General features: G+C 41.5%; 3 protein-coding genes across 3 annotated transcripts; all 3 read right to left on the bottom strand.

Moving 5' to 3' along the window:
- Positions 1 to 7,545: 7,545 nt before the first annotated feature.
- On the bottom strand, positions 7,546 to 10,194 carry LOC108051537 (nose resistant to fluoxetine protein 6-like). Its single transcript, XM_017133669.2, has 9 exons — positions 9,924 to 10,194; positions 9,490 to 9,856; positions 9,364 to 9,437; positions 9,101 to 9,303; positions 8,930 to 9,042; positions 8,667 to 8,877; positions 8,428 to 8,609; positions 7,899 to 8,364; positions 7,546 to 7,838 (listed from the first exon to the last, which is right to left on the bottom strand). Exons 1-9 carry the CDS (start codon positions 10,192 to 10,194, stop codon positions 7,626 to 7,628), a joined length of 2,100 nt encoding a protein of 699 aa, XP_016989158.2. The 3' UTR covers positions 7,546 to 7,625.
- A 1,689-nt stretch (positions 10,195 to 11,883) lies between these two features.
- On the bottom strand, positions 11,884 to 14,540 carry LOC108051536 (nose resistant to fluoxetine protein 6-like). The gene is made up of 9 exons (XM_017133668.2): positions 14,265 to 14,540; positions 13,831 to 14,197; positions 13,705 to 13,778; positions 13,442 to 13,644; positions 13,273 to 13,385; positions 13,007 to 13,217; positions 12,766 to 12,947; positions 12,249 to 12,714; positions 11,884 to 12,188 (listed from the first exon to the last, which is right to left on the bottom strand). The coding sequence occupies exons 1-9, from the start codon at positions 14,533 to 14,535 to the stop codon at positions 11,988 to 11,990; spliced, it is 2,088 nt and encodes a 695-aa protein (XP_016989157.2). The 5' UTR covers positions 14,536 to 14,540; the 3' UTR covers positions 11,884 to 11,987.
- An 814-nt stretch (positions 14,541 to 15,354) lies between these two features.
- Positions 15,355 to 17,862, bottom strand: LOC108051531 (nose resistant to fluoxetine protein 6-like). Its single transcript, XM_017133663.2, has 8 exons — positions 17,583 to 17,862; positions 17,167 to 17,530; positions 16,839 to 17,112; positions 16,666 to 16,778; positions 16,399 to 16,612; positions 16,165 to 16,346; positions 15,639 to 16,110; positions 15,355 to 15,573 (listed from the first exon to the last, which is right to left on the bottom strand). The coding sequence occupies exons 1-8, from the start codon at positions 17,860 to 17,862 to the stop codon at positions 15,355 to 15,357; spliced, it is 2,118 nt and encodes a 705-aa protein (XP_016989152.2).
- Positions 17,863 to 18,933: the final 1,071 nt, after the last annotated feature.

The following is an 18,933-nucleotide window of genomic DNA, read 5'->3' as shown; positions in this document are numbered from 1 at the left end:
CTAAAAGCTCCCCAAAGATATAACTACTATATATGATGATATGTATATGTATACAATAAATGAGTACGACAAGACCCCTTTCTCCCCCAGAGTGTTTAAACAAATATAAATGTGAAAGCAAACACCGAGTTGTCTTCTTATTTTTCGCGCTTTTCGCAGATTCCCATACAGATACGCAACCGGATACGGAAACGCTATCTGCTACACGCACACGGGCCTTGCAGCAGACATTAACACCTGAAGGACCAAAGTTCCTCCTCTTCGTCTCCCCTCTTTTCGGCCCCCCCATTTTGCAGAGGTGTTAAAACCGTGGTTGCCTCTGCAGCGCCAACAAACAAGATACAAAAAATTGTATATATATAGAACATAAAAGCGGCAAAGTTAAAATAACACGTACAAATTTTGTATGCAAACAAACCGCAACACACATACGCACACCCACGCTTACCCACTCACACACACACTTTTACACAGAGGCACGCACGGAATGGCGGCGAATGAAAAAATTGCGTGCAGCCTTTTAGGCGCTGCCGGCTAACACAACTTGGTTCGCTTTTATATGCCATTGTAGCCGGCTCCTCTCTCTCTGCTTCTTCTTGGCCAACATTTTGATGGCGCACTAAACTTTATGCGCGGCACATAAATAGAAATGCACGCAAAAAACTTTCAGAAAGCTAGAACCGAAATAAAAACAGTGGAGTTACGAGAGTGGGTCTGTATGTTCTGCTGGCAACAGCGAAGGGCGGTCACACGCAAATGGTTTAGGTCAGAGTGGAATCCATGCGTGGTGCGCGGCAATTCAACCGATCTGTTTACCTTGGGCAAGGTAAGTCACCTCTGACCAGCCCACCTTGCCAGCCACACACCATCACCACCCTCGAGTTCAATCTAATCTGCCTCTGCACTTGGCCAGTTTGGTCAAGATTTATGTGTGCCTTGCATTGCATAAGCGGCGCCATTTAAATGTCTGGGCTTAATTTGCTACACCGAAAGAATGAACTTACTCTTTTTGTCCAGCAATGTCACTTTAAAATAAGTTTTCTAATTCGATACAGCGAAGCATTTACTTAAATCATAAAAAATAGATTTTTGATGAGAAGGTTGTATTTACTAGAAAAATTAATTTCTAAAATTGTATAAATGTTAAACAAATCCAAATGGACTTAAAACGTTTAATATAAACGGTTTATGTAAAAATTTAGAAAAAATCCAGTACTTTCAGTGCATCCAAATACAAGAAATCAGCCATCATATGTTCGGACAGTGGGCGTGGCCAGTTGAAACAGGGCAATAGCATGGTGAGGGTAGCTAAAAATTTATTGCCAGCGATTGCATAGCTGATAAATTTATTTTGCACCCAACTGGGCGCGGTCAGAGCCTCACAGCGATGGTGTTGGAAATTATGACGCGACAATTGACGGGGCCACTGCCCAACCACCGGACCACCTAGTCGGCGACCTACCCAACCACCCACCTAGCCACCCAACCACCCACTTAACCAACCAAAGAGGTGCGTGCGGAAGTGGCTGACTAAATTGCAGCGGGCTTGAAACAACAATTGCTTTTGATTTAAGTTGCATTAAATTAGTTTCCACACGGCGGCTGATTAATGAGTGCAGCGAACTTTTTGACAGCGCCAAGTTGCCGCCCAGGAAGTGGGCGTGGCACAATAGAAAGGTGGAGTCTTGCCGCAGACACTTAATCATAAAGGTTGCGTTACGCTGCTGAAAGAAGGTGATCAGTGGGAACTTGGCAGATGGCAATTTATTACTATGGGTAGGACTAAAATTTTAAGTAAATATTTTTTTAAAAACTTTTCAGTTTCCCCTCTGCATTGATTTGTGATAACAACTTGGATTGGTTGCCGTAGTGCTGCGCAGAAAAAGGTTAAAACACTGCCCATGCATTGCCATACATAATTTATTACGCCACTCCCGATGCCTGTTAAAGGCAAATCAAAATGCACTTTATGGTGCAGCGAGCGATACGGAATGCAGCAAAATAATATGCCGTTGCCATCATTTTCTCGTCGATTGAAATGCAGAAATGAAATGGCTGGAACGACCGTGGGTGGTCGTGGGTGGTCTTGACCACTTTGGCTATTTGCATAATATTGATTCCATTTGGCCAGCCTCGCAGACATCGAACACGGCCCGTAATGTCATTTCGAGTATTTCATTCCCACCCACGACTCATCCTCGACATGGACCGTACAAATAAATTCGGCCCAACGAATTGGGTAAATGGAAACCCCTTGAACCGCACGAGCATATGAAAGTCATGAGCCACCACAATCAGAGTCCGCTCTTGAGCTGCCGGGTCTGAAAATTATGCAAATTGAGACGGAGGCTGATGAACTGCCGCCTCGAATGGCTACCAATAGAAAAAGGCATTTGACCGATGTTTAGCAATTAAGAGAGAGACCCTGGCCTGGCCTTGCTGGCCATCGAAAAACGGAACGATAAATGCTAAAATGAGAGCTGCCAGTTGCAGGGGAGTCGGAGTCCCTACTCTAATGAGGTTTAGCTCTCGAAATTCCTAAAACCGAACACCGGAATCGAGTGGGTTCGCCTTCGCATATGTCGCCTCTGCCATGATGATCTTGCAACTCAGGAAAATCCACCCGCCCATTTAGCCACCCCCAACTGGTGGCATTTACATGCGAAACTGGCTCGTTACGTTATGAATACGAGAGTTTCGAGATTTCGAGAGCCAGGCGCTCGATGGCCCAACACCAGGTCAGCTGGAAACTGCAGTGGGTCGCCTATTTACGACCCAAATTAGCGGTCGAATGATGCACTTTGTGCCGTCGCTCTGGATCTGACATGCTCATTCGGCTGACAAGGGAGCTGAGCCCGTGCCTCGCGGATATTAAGCCTTTGATTGATGGCCGCGAAATGTGGTAATAGTTTTCGGCCAGCTTCGCTTGAAATGGAGGTTTGGGTGGGCACTGTTTCAATTAGCCGTACCGAAGGGGAGGGTGTGGTGCCCTTTTTGTTGGTGGGGCAGCTGCACAAAGGCATCCACATAAAGTGGTTACAAGTATGCGGCAATTAGCATTTAACGAGCACCACATGCCAGCCACAATGTCAGGACACGGCCCAGAACAAGGCAGTGTCCTTTAGAAACTAGAAGGGGGTCCTGTCGACATAATAATATACACACAACTACAACTAGCTTACCCTGGCACCCACACATTGGGGGGACGGGGGAACACAACAACAATGTCATCGACAAAATACAAGGGCCAGCTCACCAGTGGCCGGGCAGAAAACTCTTTTGTTGTCCCAGTCAACAATTTGAGCACCATCCAAAACACGCCCCCCGGCCACCGCCCACAAAAATCCTGATTACTTAACTAAATATGGCAGCTTATGGCGGGACACGGCCAGTGGCCAGTGGCACTAAACTCTCTGATTTACACGATTTGCATACGCTCAGCCAGAGGCAGAATGTGAGGCTTTAATTAGCAGTCGCGGAGCTATATCAGCCAGCAGAACTCCACCTGACCCCGCCGAATATCCAATGAAGGCCAGGACAATGGCAAAAAACATTGGTGTGGCTGTTGAAGGCTTAAAGTTTCATTCAAAGGACAAAGGACCTTTTTCCCAGGACCCTAACGCTTTATCGTATATCCCTGAACACGGTTGCATTGTATCTAGTGCCCTATTTTACTAGAGTTCAGGGAAGTCATGCCATTATCTTAGGAGAATTAATGACTAAATATGGCGGACACTTAGTCTGATTTGCAAAATAAAAACAGTGTAAAATTTGTGGACTGTGAAAACTTTAAATTTAAAAAGAAAATAGTTTGATTTAAATCAGGTCTTTTTTGTACTATTTCACTGCGACTCTGTTAGAGAAATCTATATTTTCTGTAACCTAGTCAAATTGACTCGTAAGTTAGAAAGTGAAAACCCCAACACGGTTAATTAAGTTTTTCATGCCCCAAAATAAAACTTTCTTTTGTGTCCCACTTAGAGCCCATTCCTTTGGCGGGTTCATTAGCATGTCGCGTCTTCAATAATAACTCAGGGCAAAGACAGGCCAAGGCCCTGGGATCCAGGGTCTTATCAGTGGTCTCTTATCTGGGATACATAAATTCCAGCCTCGACTTGGCGTCGGCAAAGTTTCTTGGGGCTCTGTTTTGGAGGAGGTTGAGACTCCTGAGGCCTCTGATGGGCGGTGGTGGGGCGCTAATTAAGACACGCAAAGTGCGGCGCTAAGACAAATGGTTCCGTGGCACGTAAGCGGCGCGTCAATCTTGGCCAGGGGCCAAGGGACTTGGGGCATGGGTCGCTGCTCCCATCCCCTACAATCCGCCCGCAGGCTCAGACATTTTCCCAGACTTTGGACATGTTTTGTTCCCCAAGAAAGTTTGCCACCATTTCCCCAACCGTCGATTTGACGCCTCGTAAAAAATGTCAATGAAGTGATTTATAAAAAAAGAAGGCACAGAGCAAATATGCTAATGCGACTCTGTTAATGAACGTTTTCAGTTCAGAATTTTGTATTCACTTGGTCATCGCTGGTCAGCGGCTTATTAGCCAGCCTATAATCTTGGCTCGAGCATAATGTCTTCATTTTTCTCCCGTATTTGGTTTTGCGTGCCTGAAGTTGCACATTAAATTTTAATGCCATATTTTATGCTGCCAAAATTTACATAAATTTTATTGTGTATTTGTGTGGGGGGCCTAATCAAATCAAAAGAGTGACGGGCCTTCCTCCCCGGTTTCCACCCCCGATTTCTATGAATTACTAAACAGACATGCAAGCCATTTTGAAGGTTTTGCCTTAAGGCAAAGTCGCTGTCTCCCTCCCACACCAAAACTCACATACATCAATACACCCATACAGTTGGAAATCACTTAAGTACAGCTGTGCTTACAATAAAAGTAATTATACCAACATAGTAAGTAAAAACAAAAATAGTATTACCAGTTTTTCTTAACGTTATATTTGTTATACACTAAAAATGTTTAAGTAATCCATACATTATATTTTCATTTATTTCCCATTTATTTACAATTCCGTTAATAAGTTAATTACTTCATAAGAAATAACAATTTAAAACGTCTCACTGCTATTATTTTGACCACATACGTATGTGTTTAGATGTAGCTAGAAAAAAATAGCAGGCCACGTTGCGCATACGACGCGTTGCCTGGCAGAGGGCCAACAGACCAAACAACAATAACGAGAGCCATTGCTCTTTGGGCTCCATTGTTGTGCTCCTTTGGCTATATTGTATTTTTTCCTTTGCCCGACCGACGGAAGGCGTTCCGAGGAAGGCGCATGTATAATTAGAGCTATGAAGCATGTCCGGTGAAGTTTGGCATTTAAATGTGGCAACAACAACAAGAACAACGGTGCAGCAGAGGTAGCCAGATCGCCATTTTGCCATTACCAAGTTTGAAATTGGGCAGAGCTCCGAAGAGCTGGCATTGTTGTTGCCCAGATATATTTTATAATGCCACAAACATGCACGAGATTCCGAGCCCTACATGCGACTGTATATGTGCATTTCGTTTAGTTTACGTACTGCGCCTCTGCAAGCAGGCAGGACTAGGAGGACACGAAGCATAGGAAGGACACGGAGCTCCCGGAGGACACCCAGGCCAGCTAGGAGAACCTAACCAACCGAATCCCGGGCTTACCCGGAGGAGGGAACGGAACAGGAACTTTGTGTGCAACTTTATCTTTTGATTTATACAATAATAAACACAAATGTGCACAAAAGTTCTTTGTACTTTGTTCTTTGCTCTGGCAAAGTTAAATCGGGAAATGTTTACATGAGCAGTTGACTCCTGCTAATTGGAAGCCCTGTCAAAAGGCGTCTCTCCCTGGGAGAGTCCTTTGCCGAGCATATTACAGCAGCTTATAACAGAGGCTTAAAGCAAGAAAAATCGTACAGCGGAGTTGAAAGAGTCCGGCGTTTACCATTAAGGAAAGCACCGAAAACAGCGGGCATCCGAAGACACGACCGGGCGGATCGATTTTCAATTGTGGCCAACTGGAGTTGGGGCAATTCAATGAATTGTAAGTGGCCGACCCTCCCACAGAAGTGTGCCTTAACCCATTAAATGCAAGCAACTGCAATCGAACACGCAACCCCTGGCGCAGTCACAAAACGTTAATGCCACCGAGCCGACCATCCAACAGTGTTGCCAACTTTATTATTCTTGTGGTAAAAATTTTTTTAGTAACTGTGAAAAAACTACAAACCACGCTGCCGTCAATAAGGGTTTTTATTGCAAATTAGCTAAATACGACACAATTCATATGATTGACGGTACATAAGAACCTTTAATATCAATTCCGAGTTGATTTTGAAATATATTTTTTGTCCGGTTTTTGAAGTTTTTATAATAAACTTTTTGAGAAAATTTACCGAAAAAAATTTTCTGTGAATGCCAATAGATTTGAAATTTTGTTCAGATTAAAAGGTACGACATTTAAAATACAATTTCCCGGGTTTTCATCAAAAAAGGTAATACATAATTTTTTGTAAAAATAGACCTATAATCGAAATTTTCAATCGATTCGAAATTTTATTACTAATTCGATGAAGCATTTAAACATTTTACCATTACTTAACAACTAAAGCTAATTTTTTCGTGTCGAAAAACATTTTTAAGCGTTCTAACTTAACAAACAATTAAGCAACAAATTTATGCGTTTCTTGTATTTTTTCAATGTTAAATATATTCCATATACAATACGAACTTTTTATTAATAAGAATTTTTTTTATAAACCTTTTCATCCTTGTCATTCAATTATTTATGACCCTAGCCAGTTTGATACAACAGAAGGTAAATATGAAGTTTAGCTACCTTGGATATTAATTCAGCTTGTCTAGCCTGGATTTTGTGATCTGAACACGTCACCACTGCCGCCTAAAGGTCGGAGTTTCAGTTTCATGTTCCGGGCTCCATGTTTCGGGCTTCCATGTGGCGTCAATGTGGTGCACATTAAGCTTAACACCGCTTTAACGCGAGTAGCGCTGAGGCGCCACTTTAAGGAGCTGCCTGTAATGGCCGGCAAACTCATTCGGTATTCGGCGGAGGTGCCGCGTAATAATGTTAAATGTCAGGTGCAATGCAGCTGTCCCTGCCGCAATCGAAGTGGAAGTGGCTGTGGAAATGAAAGTCGAACCCGGAGTCGAAGCACACCAGCAGGCACTAATTAAGTTGCCCGGCAGCCGCGTAACTGCCATAAAATATGCGCAGTGGGAATTCGAATTCGGATCCGGATCCAGATCGTTTTGTCGGCCCAGGCAGACACTCATTGCAGTTTGCGACTGGAGTTGCAGTGGCAGTGGCAGTTGCACGTAGTTTATGGCATCGGGCTAAGCGAAGTCGACGCAAGTCAAGAAGTTCTCCATTTGTTTCCAGCCTTAAATTTACACAGGACATGCAACCAGAAAGTGATGTGGGTGTTGCACCATCAGCCGGAAGCGGGGGAGTCGTATATAAATGTCTTACTCAGTCAGGAGCAGGGCTAACTTCAAGCCGTCCATAAAAAAGTACTACCAATTACTTTAGAAAACAATAAAATATATATATTTACCTACACTTAAAATATAAATTACTTAAACGGCTAGGATCACACATTATTTTTACATCTAATGTGCAGCAGAAGTTGGAGTTGTAATTTTAATCTTTTCCAGGTTAATAGGTCCATTATCATCAATATTAGATTTCTGTTTCACAACAGGAGGACTTTTCTTACTTGGCCCCAGAAAACGATCAAGTCCACCAAAAGGCGCCTCAACGAGTAAATGCATTAAATAGGCAAAGAGCACGGTGAATCCAAAGGTCGACCAGAAGTTGAGCATCTGCAAGAATGTTAGTTGTGAAATATAAATCAATGTGGATCTGATCTTGCTTAAACCCACAATTCTGTAATCCGAGAAGTAGGAGTTCGTCCTCATACTTCTGGCGTTCACCTCCTGGACGAACATGTGCCACATGTAGACGGAGTAGGACAGCCTGGAGAGGGGCTGCCACAGCGGGGACGAGAGGAAGCCGTTGGCCAGTCCTCCGTATCCATGCTTGCAGGCGAATATCACCCAACAGAGGGCCATCGCCCATCCCACTCGGGTGAGGGTGTAGTAAGAAGACTCCGCCAGGGTGGACAATTTAGGAGCACTCCACTGGGCCGCCGGGTAGAGGGCGAAGATCGAGGTGAAGATCATGGCCAGGCAAAGGGTCCATCCCAACCAAACGGCAGCCCAGCTCAGCTGAAACTTCTTACCACTATTCAAGTGCAGGAAGTAGCCGAAGAGGAAACCTATTAGCCAGGGCATGGCGTGTGTATGGGTGGCAAAGTACATTTTAGCCATCCCGTCAAGGCTATAGTTCCTAGTTAAAAAATGGTTTTTAAAAATACAAAATTTAAAAATATTAACTTTTGTCTGTACATACTTCCATATCAATGAGTATTCGTTGACCATTATGGTGGCGAACAGACATCCAGAAAGTAAAATTATAAGGACGAATATACCAGCAGCAGCTTTCTTTCCCCATTTATACACAGCAAAGAGCAAAAGTGGAGAGATAATGAACAACTGCATGTCGACCGAAAGATACCACGTATGACCAAGGCACTAAGGTCCAAAAAAAAAAAATTTAATTTAATTTATATAATAATGAATCGGACTTACCTTGTCGTCTGTGTAGTTATTTACGAAAAGCAAAGTAAAATACCAACTTCTCTCACAGACCGCTTTTCGTGAGTAGCCGCCAGCAAAAAGAGGTCCATTAATTAAAATTGGCATAAGTTTCAAATGGATAACAATAGCAATGGCCAAAAGCGGAACTATTCGAATTAAGCGATGCAGATACATCAGTGGAACATTAAGCTTTCCTTTCGTTCTGCAAAATAACATTTTAAGTATCTGTTTTGAAAACTGTCTCATCACCTTACTTATCCATTAATCTCAATGGAATCAGGGCCACCAATATTCCGCCAAGGACGAAAAACGAATCCACTGAGAAAAAGCCATGCAAAATAAAACTGGCAAAGGGTGTTTCCTCCCACTTTGAAATTTTTCATGTAAAATTATTTTGTCTGTAGAAGTATAAGTTATACGCTTACCGAAAGAGCATCGAAAAAATTAATATTTGCAGAATAAATGGACATTATGTATTGATGCGAGAATACCACCCACACAAGAGACAAGCACCGTATTCCATTAAGACATTCGATGACATTCGGATTGGCTTTGGTATCTACAACTCGGAAAAGTGCACGAGAGTTAGAACGTGCCGAAAAGACTTTCACTATCGCTGGTAGACTATCTGGAAATAAAGGATTATTGTGAAATTGCTGTGTCAGACCTATAATTTTTGACTACTCACCCTGATTTTTACCCAGACAGTAGTCCCACAGAGTAAACAAAGCTACTAGGGCACCCATCGCCGATAAGAAAACTCTGGAATCGTAAAGCGTTAGCCGAAAACTGATTAAATTGGCGGTAGACTTACATCATAAAAATGGTGAGTCCATCCCAGGGTTCACTTTCAATTGTCTGGCAACTGCTGTCGCTGATACTCATGACTGAGCTGGGAATACTGGCGTTGAGGAACTGCTTCATCAGTTGACCCACAACCGTGTTCATGTGAGCTGCCGAGCAGGATGCCGGAAAACAAGTGGCAGTTTTGAAGGTTCCGATGATCCCCTTCTCGACTCCAAGAATTGCACCGACAGACACTGAGAGAAAACAGTACTTTCCTTGGATAGCTCTGCTCTGGCTGACCTCTTTCCTGATGTTAAGACACTCGTCGAAGTTTCCCAGGTCGTACATGTTGCCGTTAAGCAGACCCGATGGGATGGAACCCCAAGAATCGATCACTGACGTAGTACGGAGAAGGTAAGTAGGTCATAAAACGTACTCGATTTTCGTCCAAAGTTCACTTACTTTTCAGTGCCCAGTATTGACCAACTCGAAGTCCGTTCATAAGCGCATTCATATCGCTGAGGCACAGAAGATCCTCTGCAGTTGGCACCCGGGAGTCCAGGATACTAAACTCGTCCAGTTCAACATCCTGAAGGTGTCCAGCGAACGCGAGTCCCAAGGATCTGAGTTGCTCAACACGATGGAAGTCCGGCAGGACACCATCTTCTTTATATTTTGTGGCACTGATTAGGGCCAGCCCACAGAGGAAAACTACTCCGAATATGTTGACCATGCTGGCTCAACTCTTACTGATTATTTCTCATCGAAATCGGAACCCCTTTTATATGCGAATTAGCTTGCGATAAGGACCTAAGGTCTAATAAACAAATTGTGACATTATTCACACGATGGTCAATTCCATTGAAAAAAACCATAAAAGGTAATCTTTAAGCTTATCAGTAATCAGTGTTTTTGTAATCTTTACTTATTTCGAGCAAACACTAAGATTAAGATCATATCAGCATTAAGATAAATAGGTATTTAAATAACGCAATAGCAGTCACGTGAAAATTGGTTTCGTGTAAATAATCTAATATTTTCTAAGAACCCGAAATAAATAATTCAAAGGTAATAAACGTTTAAATGAACAAAAAGATTTCCCTGGACTTGAATAATTTAATCCGAATCGAAATATCTTATCCGTTGCGTTTGCGGTATTTGATTCAGTCGCCTCTAACTCTCTTTGATTAGTTAAACCCAATCATCTATCTGATTCTCCTTTGTCTGATTCGAATCCGTCACAGTTTTGATCTCTGCTGGTGCCTTTTTGTAAGACCTAAAATATGCCAGTTAGAGACAATATTAGGCATGTTTAGAGTTATAAATATATGTTGGTGTCCACTTTGTAGTTTACAAAAATATGTTTTTATCCTGGAAATTCTTTGGTGTATCTCTTGGATGAAATTTGTTTTTTTGTTTGTAACGTAGCTTGAATGCCACAAAAAAATCGTGTGGCAATAAGGTGAATATGTTGTTCCTCTTTAGGTTTTAACCTATTTAATTTATTAGTAATCCGATTTAACAAGGAAACACGTCAAATCGTAAGATAATCAAATAGTTGTCCAGGTGACAAGCTAAAGATTATAAAAAACAAGAAAGGAAACAACTCGGGTGAAACCAGAATACTCTGTAAATTATATTCTCAAAATTATTCATATGATGCATTCTTAATACTCACAAAAATCCCAACTTCCAACTTAACAAACACCAAAGTTATTCCGATCAATCAGTTATATGGCGGCTATAGGATATGCTGTATATAGGTTTATTGCCAAATATAAAACCCATAGAAAATCAACCAACTAACAAACACCAAAGTTATGGCATTTCCGATCAATCAGTTATATGGCACTATAGGATATAGTCGGCCGATCCTTATAAAATTTGGTAGGTCGGATTTTTTTGCCAAAAAAAACCCCCAAAGAAAATGCCAACTTCCTAACTTTACAAACACCAAAGTTATGGCATTTCCGATCAATCAGTATATGGCAGCTAAGGATATACCCCCCCCCCTTCCTATTTTTTTTTTGCGTGCAAAGGAAAGAAGGGTGTGTGCAAAGTTTGAACTCGATACTTAAAAAAAAAAAAAATTAGTGGGGGAAGAAACAGACAGACGGACAGACGGACAGACAGACGGACAGACAGACGGACAGACAATTATAAAATATATACTTTATAGGGTCGGAGATGTCTCCTTCACTGCGTTGCACCTTTTACCAAAATCCCTCTGCAAGGTATAATAATCAAAAGGCGATAATTCAATACTTCTGATTTACTAATTAAGTGAATAATATTGGACTTTGTGTAGAACGACTGCGAATTCCTTAAAACAACACTTGCTAACAGTTTTGGATGACTTTTTTTATTACTTATCAATACTTAAAAGTAACATCAACAGGTAACAGGTCCTTAAAAAAAAGTTTTCATACAAAAACAAATTGTCATACAAATTACTTGGTCCCTGAATCAGCCCTGATTTATATTATAAATTACTTAAACTACTAAGATCACTCATTAATTTTGTACCTAATATGCAGTAGAAGTTGGAGTTGTAACATTAATCTTTTCCAGGTTACTATCAATATTTGATTTCTGTTTCACAACAGGAGGACTTTTTCTACTTGGCCCCAGAAAACGATCAAGTCCACCAAAAGGCGCCTCAACGAGTAAATGCATTAAATAGGCAAACAGCACGGTGAATCCAAAGGTCGACCAGAAGTTGAGCATCTGCAAAAATGTTAAATGTAAAATATGTAACAAAATAAATCTGATCTTGCTTAAACTCACAATTCTGTAATTCGAGAAGTAGGAGTTCGTCCTCATACTTCTGGCGTTCACCTCCTGGACGAACATGTGCCACATGTAGACGGAGTAGGACAGCCTGGAGAGGGGCTGCCACAGCGGGGACGAGAGGAAGCTGTTGGCCAGTCCACCGTATCCATGCTTGCAGGCGAAGATCACCCAGCAGAGGGCCATCGCCCACCCCACTCGAGTGAGGGTGTAGTAAGAAGACTCCGCCAGGGTGGACAATTTAGGAGCACTCCACTGGGCCGCCGGGTAGAGGGCGAAGATCGAGGTGAAGATCATGGCCAGGCAAAGGATCCATCCCAACCAAACGGCAGCCCAGCTCAGCTGAAACTTCTTACCACTATTCAAGTGCAGGAAGTAGCCGAAGAGAAAACCTATCAGCCAAGGCGTGGCGTGTGTATGCGTAGCATAGTACATATCCTTCATACCGAGGGGAGTAAAGTTCCTAGTTAAAAAAAGGTTTATAACAATTCAAAGCATATAAGCATGTACATACTTCAAAATCAGTGAGTATTCGTTGACCATTATGGTGGCAAACAGACATCCGGAAAGTAAAATTATAAGGACGAATATACCAGCAGCCGCTTTCTTGCCCCATTTATACAGAGCAAGAAGCAAGAGTGGAGAGAGAAGGAACAACTGCATGTCGACCGACAGATACCACGAATGACCAAGGCACTAAGGTCCAAAAAAAAACTATTTAATTTATTTTGCGATTAATAATGAATGGGACCTACCTTGTCGTCCGTGTAGTTATTCACGAAAAGCAAAGTGAAATACCAACTTCTTTCACACATTGCCTTTTGTGAGTAGCCGCTAGCAAAAAGAGGTCCGTCTGTTATAATTGGCATAAGTTTCATATGGATGACAATAGCAATTGCCAAAAGCGGGACAATTCGGATCAATCGATGTAGATACATCAGTGGCACATTTAGTTTTCCTTTGGTTCTGCAAAATTATTATTTATGTAGTAGCTGACTTACAAATTGTTTCATCGTCTCACCTATCCATTAATCTCAACGGAATCAAAGCCACCAATATTCCGCCAAGCACGAAAAACGAATCCACTGAGAAAAATCCATGCAAAATAAAACTGGCATATGGTGTCTCCTCCCACTGTGAAATAATTAATTTAAAACATTTGGTTCGACAAATATAAATTATATGCTTACCGATACAGCCTTGAAAATATTAATATTAGCCGAAAGTAAAGACATTACGTACTGATGGCAGAAAACCACCCAAATAAGAGACAGGCACCGTATTCCATTAAGACATTCGATGACATTCGGATTTGATTTGGTATCCACAACTCGGAAAAGAGCACGAGAGTTAGAACGTGCCGAAAAGACCTTTACTATTACTGGTAGACTATCTGTAGATAATGGATTATTGTGAAATTTCTGTATCGGATTTATAATTTTTGACCACTCACCCTGATTTTTACCCAGACAGTAGTCCCACAGAGTAAACAAAGCTACTAGGGCACCCATCGCCGATAAGAAAACTCTGGAATCGTAAAGCGTTAGCCGAAAACTGATTAAATTGGCGGTAGACTTACATCATAAAAATGGTGAGTCCATCCCAGGGTTCACTTTCAATTGTCTGGCAACTGCTGTCGCTGATACTCATGACTGAGCTGGGAATACTGGCGTTGAGGAACTGCTTCATCAGTTGACCCACAAACGTGTTCATGTGAGCTGCCGAGCAGGATGCCGGAAAACAAGTGGCAGTTTTGAAGGTTCCGATGATCCCCTTCTCGACTCCAAGAATTGCACCGACAGACACTGAGAGAAAACAGTACTTTCCTTGGATAGCCCTGCTCTGGCTGACCTCTTTCCTGATGTTAAGACACTCGTCGAAGTTTCCCAGGTCGTACATGTTGCCGTTAAGCAGACCCGATGGGATGGAACCCCAAGAATCGATCACTGACGTAGTACGGAGAAGATAAGTAGGTCATAAAACGTACTAGATTTTCGTCCGCAGTTCACTTACTTTTCAGTGCCCAGTATTGACCAACTCGAAGTCCGTTCATAAGCGCATTCATATCGCTGAGGCACAAAAGATCCTCTGCAGTTGGCACCCGGGAGTCCAGGACACTCAACTCGTCCAGTTCAACATCCTGAAGGTGTCCAGCGAACGCAAGTCCCAAGGATCTGAGTTGCTCAACACGATGGAACTCCGGCAGGACACCATCTTCTTTATATTTTGTGGCACTGATTAGGGCCAGCCCACAGAGGAAAACTACTCCGAATATGTTGACCATGCTGGCTCAACTCGTACTGATTATTTCTCATCGAAATCGGAACCCCTTTTATATGCGAATTAGCTTGCGATAAGCAATGTCTACGAATCACCTTGTGACATTAGTCATATGATGGTCAATTCCATTGAACTACCATAAAAGGTAATCTTTAAACTTATCAGAATTCGTATTTTAATCACTACTTCAATACATATTTCTTCGAAATAATTAATAAGATTAAGATCATATCATAAATAGGTTTATAATAACGCTTCTGCAGTCAGTTGACAATTTCTTCTGTGGACTTTTTTCTTTTGTAACCTCCCGAATTAAATAATCGAGTGGGAATAAATGTACAAGCACACTTATCTGGGGTTAAATAAATTAATTCGAATGCAGATAGGTTCGGTTTGAGTATTCGATTCAGTCGCCTTCAACTTTGCTTAGTTGAATCGATCCGAAACCGTTTTCTTCTGTCTTTTGAATAATCAAAGGGTAAATACGTCAATACTTCGGGTTTTGTAAATAAGTGAATAACATTAGATGTTGTGCAAAACCACTTTGTGAATGTCTTAGAACAACAGGGGCTGACTTATTCGATGACTTTAGCAGACCCCCTTTATTAACAATAAATACTTAATTGGAACATCTGACTTACATCTTTATATAATTAAATGATATCAGAGTTTATTTTTATAACAAAACGGAGAAATAGGTTTACATATCATTTTCCTAATCAAGAGTTCTACTGCATTAATTAATTTTACAAAATCAGTATTTACTGAGAGCTTAATTTGGTAATATTAATTATTTTGCCAGCAAGGCATAATTGTTGAGGAACTAATTAGTCGGATTTAGTGGTCCCAAAATCAGCCCTGATTTTAAATTAGACTGAGTTTCGGCGGGTACTATATTAGAAGAAGGACTAGGCATATCCTCAGCAGACTTTCTTTTCGGTTTTAGTAGACCGTCAAATCCTCCCAAAGGTGCTTCAATAATGAGGTAAAACACGTAAGAGAACAGAACGGTAAAGCCAAAGTCTGACCAGAACTTTTGCATCTATATGAAAAATATGAATATTATTAAACCAGTACTTAAAACCATATTTAGAAGCAAAAACATACCGCAGTGTAGTTTGAGAAATATGTACTGGTTCTAACGTTTTTGCAATTCACCTCCACGATGAACATATGCCATATATAAACGGAGTATGAGAGCCTTGAAAGTGGTTGCCACAGTGGGGATGATAAGAAGCTATTGGCAAGGCCTCCGTAACCCTGCATACAGGCAAACACTATCCAGCATAGGGAAATGGGCCAGGCCAGTCGAGTAAGGGTGTAATAGAGGGATTCCTCCAGAGTGGACAATGCAGGAGCACTCCACTTGGATGCCGGGTAGAGAGCGAAAAGCGATGTTCCAAGTAAGGCTAGGCTAATGGTCCATCCAGTATATACTGCCAACCAACTCAGATGGAACTTTCTACCTCTATTCAGATGTAAGAAGTATCCAAATAGAAATCCAATCAACCAAGGAGCTGCATGTCTATGTGTTGCCTGATACAGCTTGTGATTGGCCATATCTCCGCCACTCGTATTCCTGCAGGAAGATAAACTGATTAAAGGACCGTAGTGAATAGTCTTTGGGACCTACTTGATCAAAAAGGAGAAATTGTTGATCATCATCGTGGCAAAAAGACAACCAGAAAGCAAAAGAATAAGTATAACCACTAGGGCAGCTGCCTTGTTTCCCCATTTGTAAAGACCGATCAGTAGAATCGGGGAAATGATATACAGCTGCATGTCCACTGCCAAGTACCAAGTATGACTAAGGCACTAAAAAGTAATTTCAGCTATCATTCTTCATGGTTAAGCTTTTTTCACTTACTATATCCGTTGTTGCATAGTTTTGAATGAACAACAAGGTCCAAAACCAGCCTTTTTCACAAGCCTCTTTTCCTTGGAATCCACTGTAAAACAGGGGGCCACCAGAAACAAGTGGCATGACCTTCATGTAGATAAGAATGGCCATGGCCAAAACTGGTAGGATTCTTATCAAGCGATGCAGATACATAAGTGGTGCATTTAATTTTCCATTGGATCTAAAATACACCGAAATTAAAATCATTAAATTTAAAAGCATCTTTTGCCTTACTTATCCATCGAACGCAGAGCAATCATTGCTACTAACAAACCCCCGAGGAAGAAAAAGGAATCCACAGAGAATACACCGTGTAGGACAACATTGGAAAAGGGTTTTTCAGCCCACTAGAAATGATAATATTGTTATGCTGTTAGAAATATCGTCAGTAGTTCAAGGCAACTTACCGGAATCAAATCTGCGAGGTTCATATTGGGCATGGTGATAAAATACAAGTTGACATGGGAATAGACTACCCAAATAATGGACATGCATCGGATGCCGTGAAGACAATCTATTACATTTGGATTAGATTTACCATCCACACAGCGAAAAAGAACTCGAGAGTTGGCTCTAGCAGAAAAAGCTTTTACCAGTGCTGATGGTTCATCTTCTTTACCCAAAAAGTAGTCATATAGAGTGAAGAAGGCCACGATGGAAGCCATTATAGATAAGACCACTCTATAATATCAGTGGTTAGTACTTTGCACAGCCTAAGGTTTAGGTAAGACTTACACAGTGAATATGGTCAAGCCATCCCAAGGTTTGGCGTCTATTGTCTGGCAAGTAGCTTCACTGATACTTAAACTGGTGGAACTATTCGAGCCCAGCACTCCCTGAAGAAACTGTCCTACAAATCCTTCCATTTGAGCAGGTGAACACGAGGCCGGAAAGCAAATGGCTATATTTACTGGTTTTGCCTTTAAGGCCGCAATACCGAGAAGTTCAGCAAAGGATGCTGAGAGAAAGCAGTACTTTCCTTGAATCCTATGATCGCTTGTGATCTGCTGACTGATCTTGAGACACTCATCATAATTTCCCAAATCGTAAAAATTTCCATAAAGCAGCCCCGAGGGAATGGAACCCCAAGCATCGATCACTAAGGTATTAAATTAATTAAAACAATTTCGTTTTTGTTCTCAATGACTTACTCTTTAGGGCCCAATAGTTTCCATCTGCTAAGCTCTTTATAAGCAGTGCCATATCTGCCATGCATAATAGTTCCTCTTGTCTCGGCAATCCTGTTTTAGAATCCAAAGACAAATCCTCGATGAAAACATGTCGAAAGTGTTCAGCGAATTCCACTCCCAGGGGACGTAGGTGGCTTAGTCGCTTATATTTCTCCAAAAGATCTGTTTCCTTGAGTTCTGAGGCTCCGATGAAAACTAGTTCAACGAGCAAAAAAATGGTAACAACTTTAGCCATGCTCATTTTGAATTCGAATGACCGTTTTCCCCACCGGCTTTTGGAAAATAGTTTATGAGCGATAAGCTGCCGGCTCTGTTAGCCAACCGATTAGACAAAACAGTAGGAGACATCTAGACGGGCAATTCCGCAGTTCAAGCTTGCCGATTTTCCTGGTAGTGAGCAATCAGTTAAACTTCTGGGTATCAGAAACAATTGAACGCGCAAGGTGTTTGGTTATCTGTTATCAGTATTAGTTAATCATAATATGGATTTACTATCAAGCCGGCTGATATTGAACTTTTGCAAAGTGGTGAATGAACCCACAATCACAATAACAGACAGATAAAGCTCTAATAGAAATTCATCCCCTGGAGGTAATAAAAATAAATGTAAGTGCAGTACATTCTTTGAATAGCTCTGCTCTGGCTGACCCCTTTTTGCATGTTAGGACACTCGTCGAAGTTGCCCAGGTCTTACATGTTGCCGATGAAATAGACTTCGGTCACTGAAGGATCGGACTTCATATCGCTGAGGCGCCGAAGATCCTCCTCTCAGGGGAGTTCAGGACACTCAAGTCGTCCAGTTCAACATCCTCAAGATGTCCAGCGATCGCAAGTTCCAAGGATCTGAGTTGATCAAGCAATGGAACACCGGCCAGCCCACAGAGGAAAAATACCCCGACTATGTTGACCATGCTGGCTTAACTCTTACTGATTATTTTTCATCGTAATCGGAACCCCTTTTATATGCGAATTAGATTGCGATAAGCACCGTCTATTAAAACACATTGTGACATTAGTCATATTGTGGTCACTTAAATTGCAAAAACTATTAAATTTCTTTAACGTATCAGAATTTCTTTTTTTATCAGTACTTTACTACATATTTCTAACAAAAACCTAATAAGATTAAGATCATATCAGCACATAGATAAATAGGTATTTTAATGTTGCTACTGCAAGCACGTGACAATTGCTTCTGTGGACTAAAAAAATAATCTTATATTTTGTAAGCGCCGGAATAAATAATCGAGTGGCAATAAATGTTATTGTATTGATGAGCAAGCACATTTCTTTGGACTTAAATGAATTTAGC

This window comes from Drosophila rhopaloa, unplaced genomic scaffold, assembly GCF_018152115.1.
Source record: "Drosophila rhopaloa isolate 14029-0021.01 unplaced genomic scaffold, ASM1815211v1 contig_178, whole genome shotgun sequence".
NCBI lineage: Eukaryota > Metazoa > Arthropoda > Insecta > Diptera > Drosophilidae > Drosophila > Drosophila rhopaloa.
Note: the sequence above shows the minus strand (reverse complement) of the source record. Positions and strands in the feature narration are given on the sequence as shown.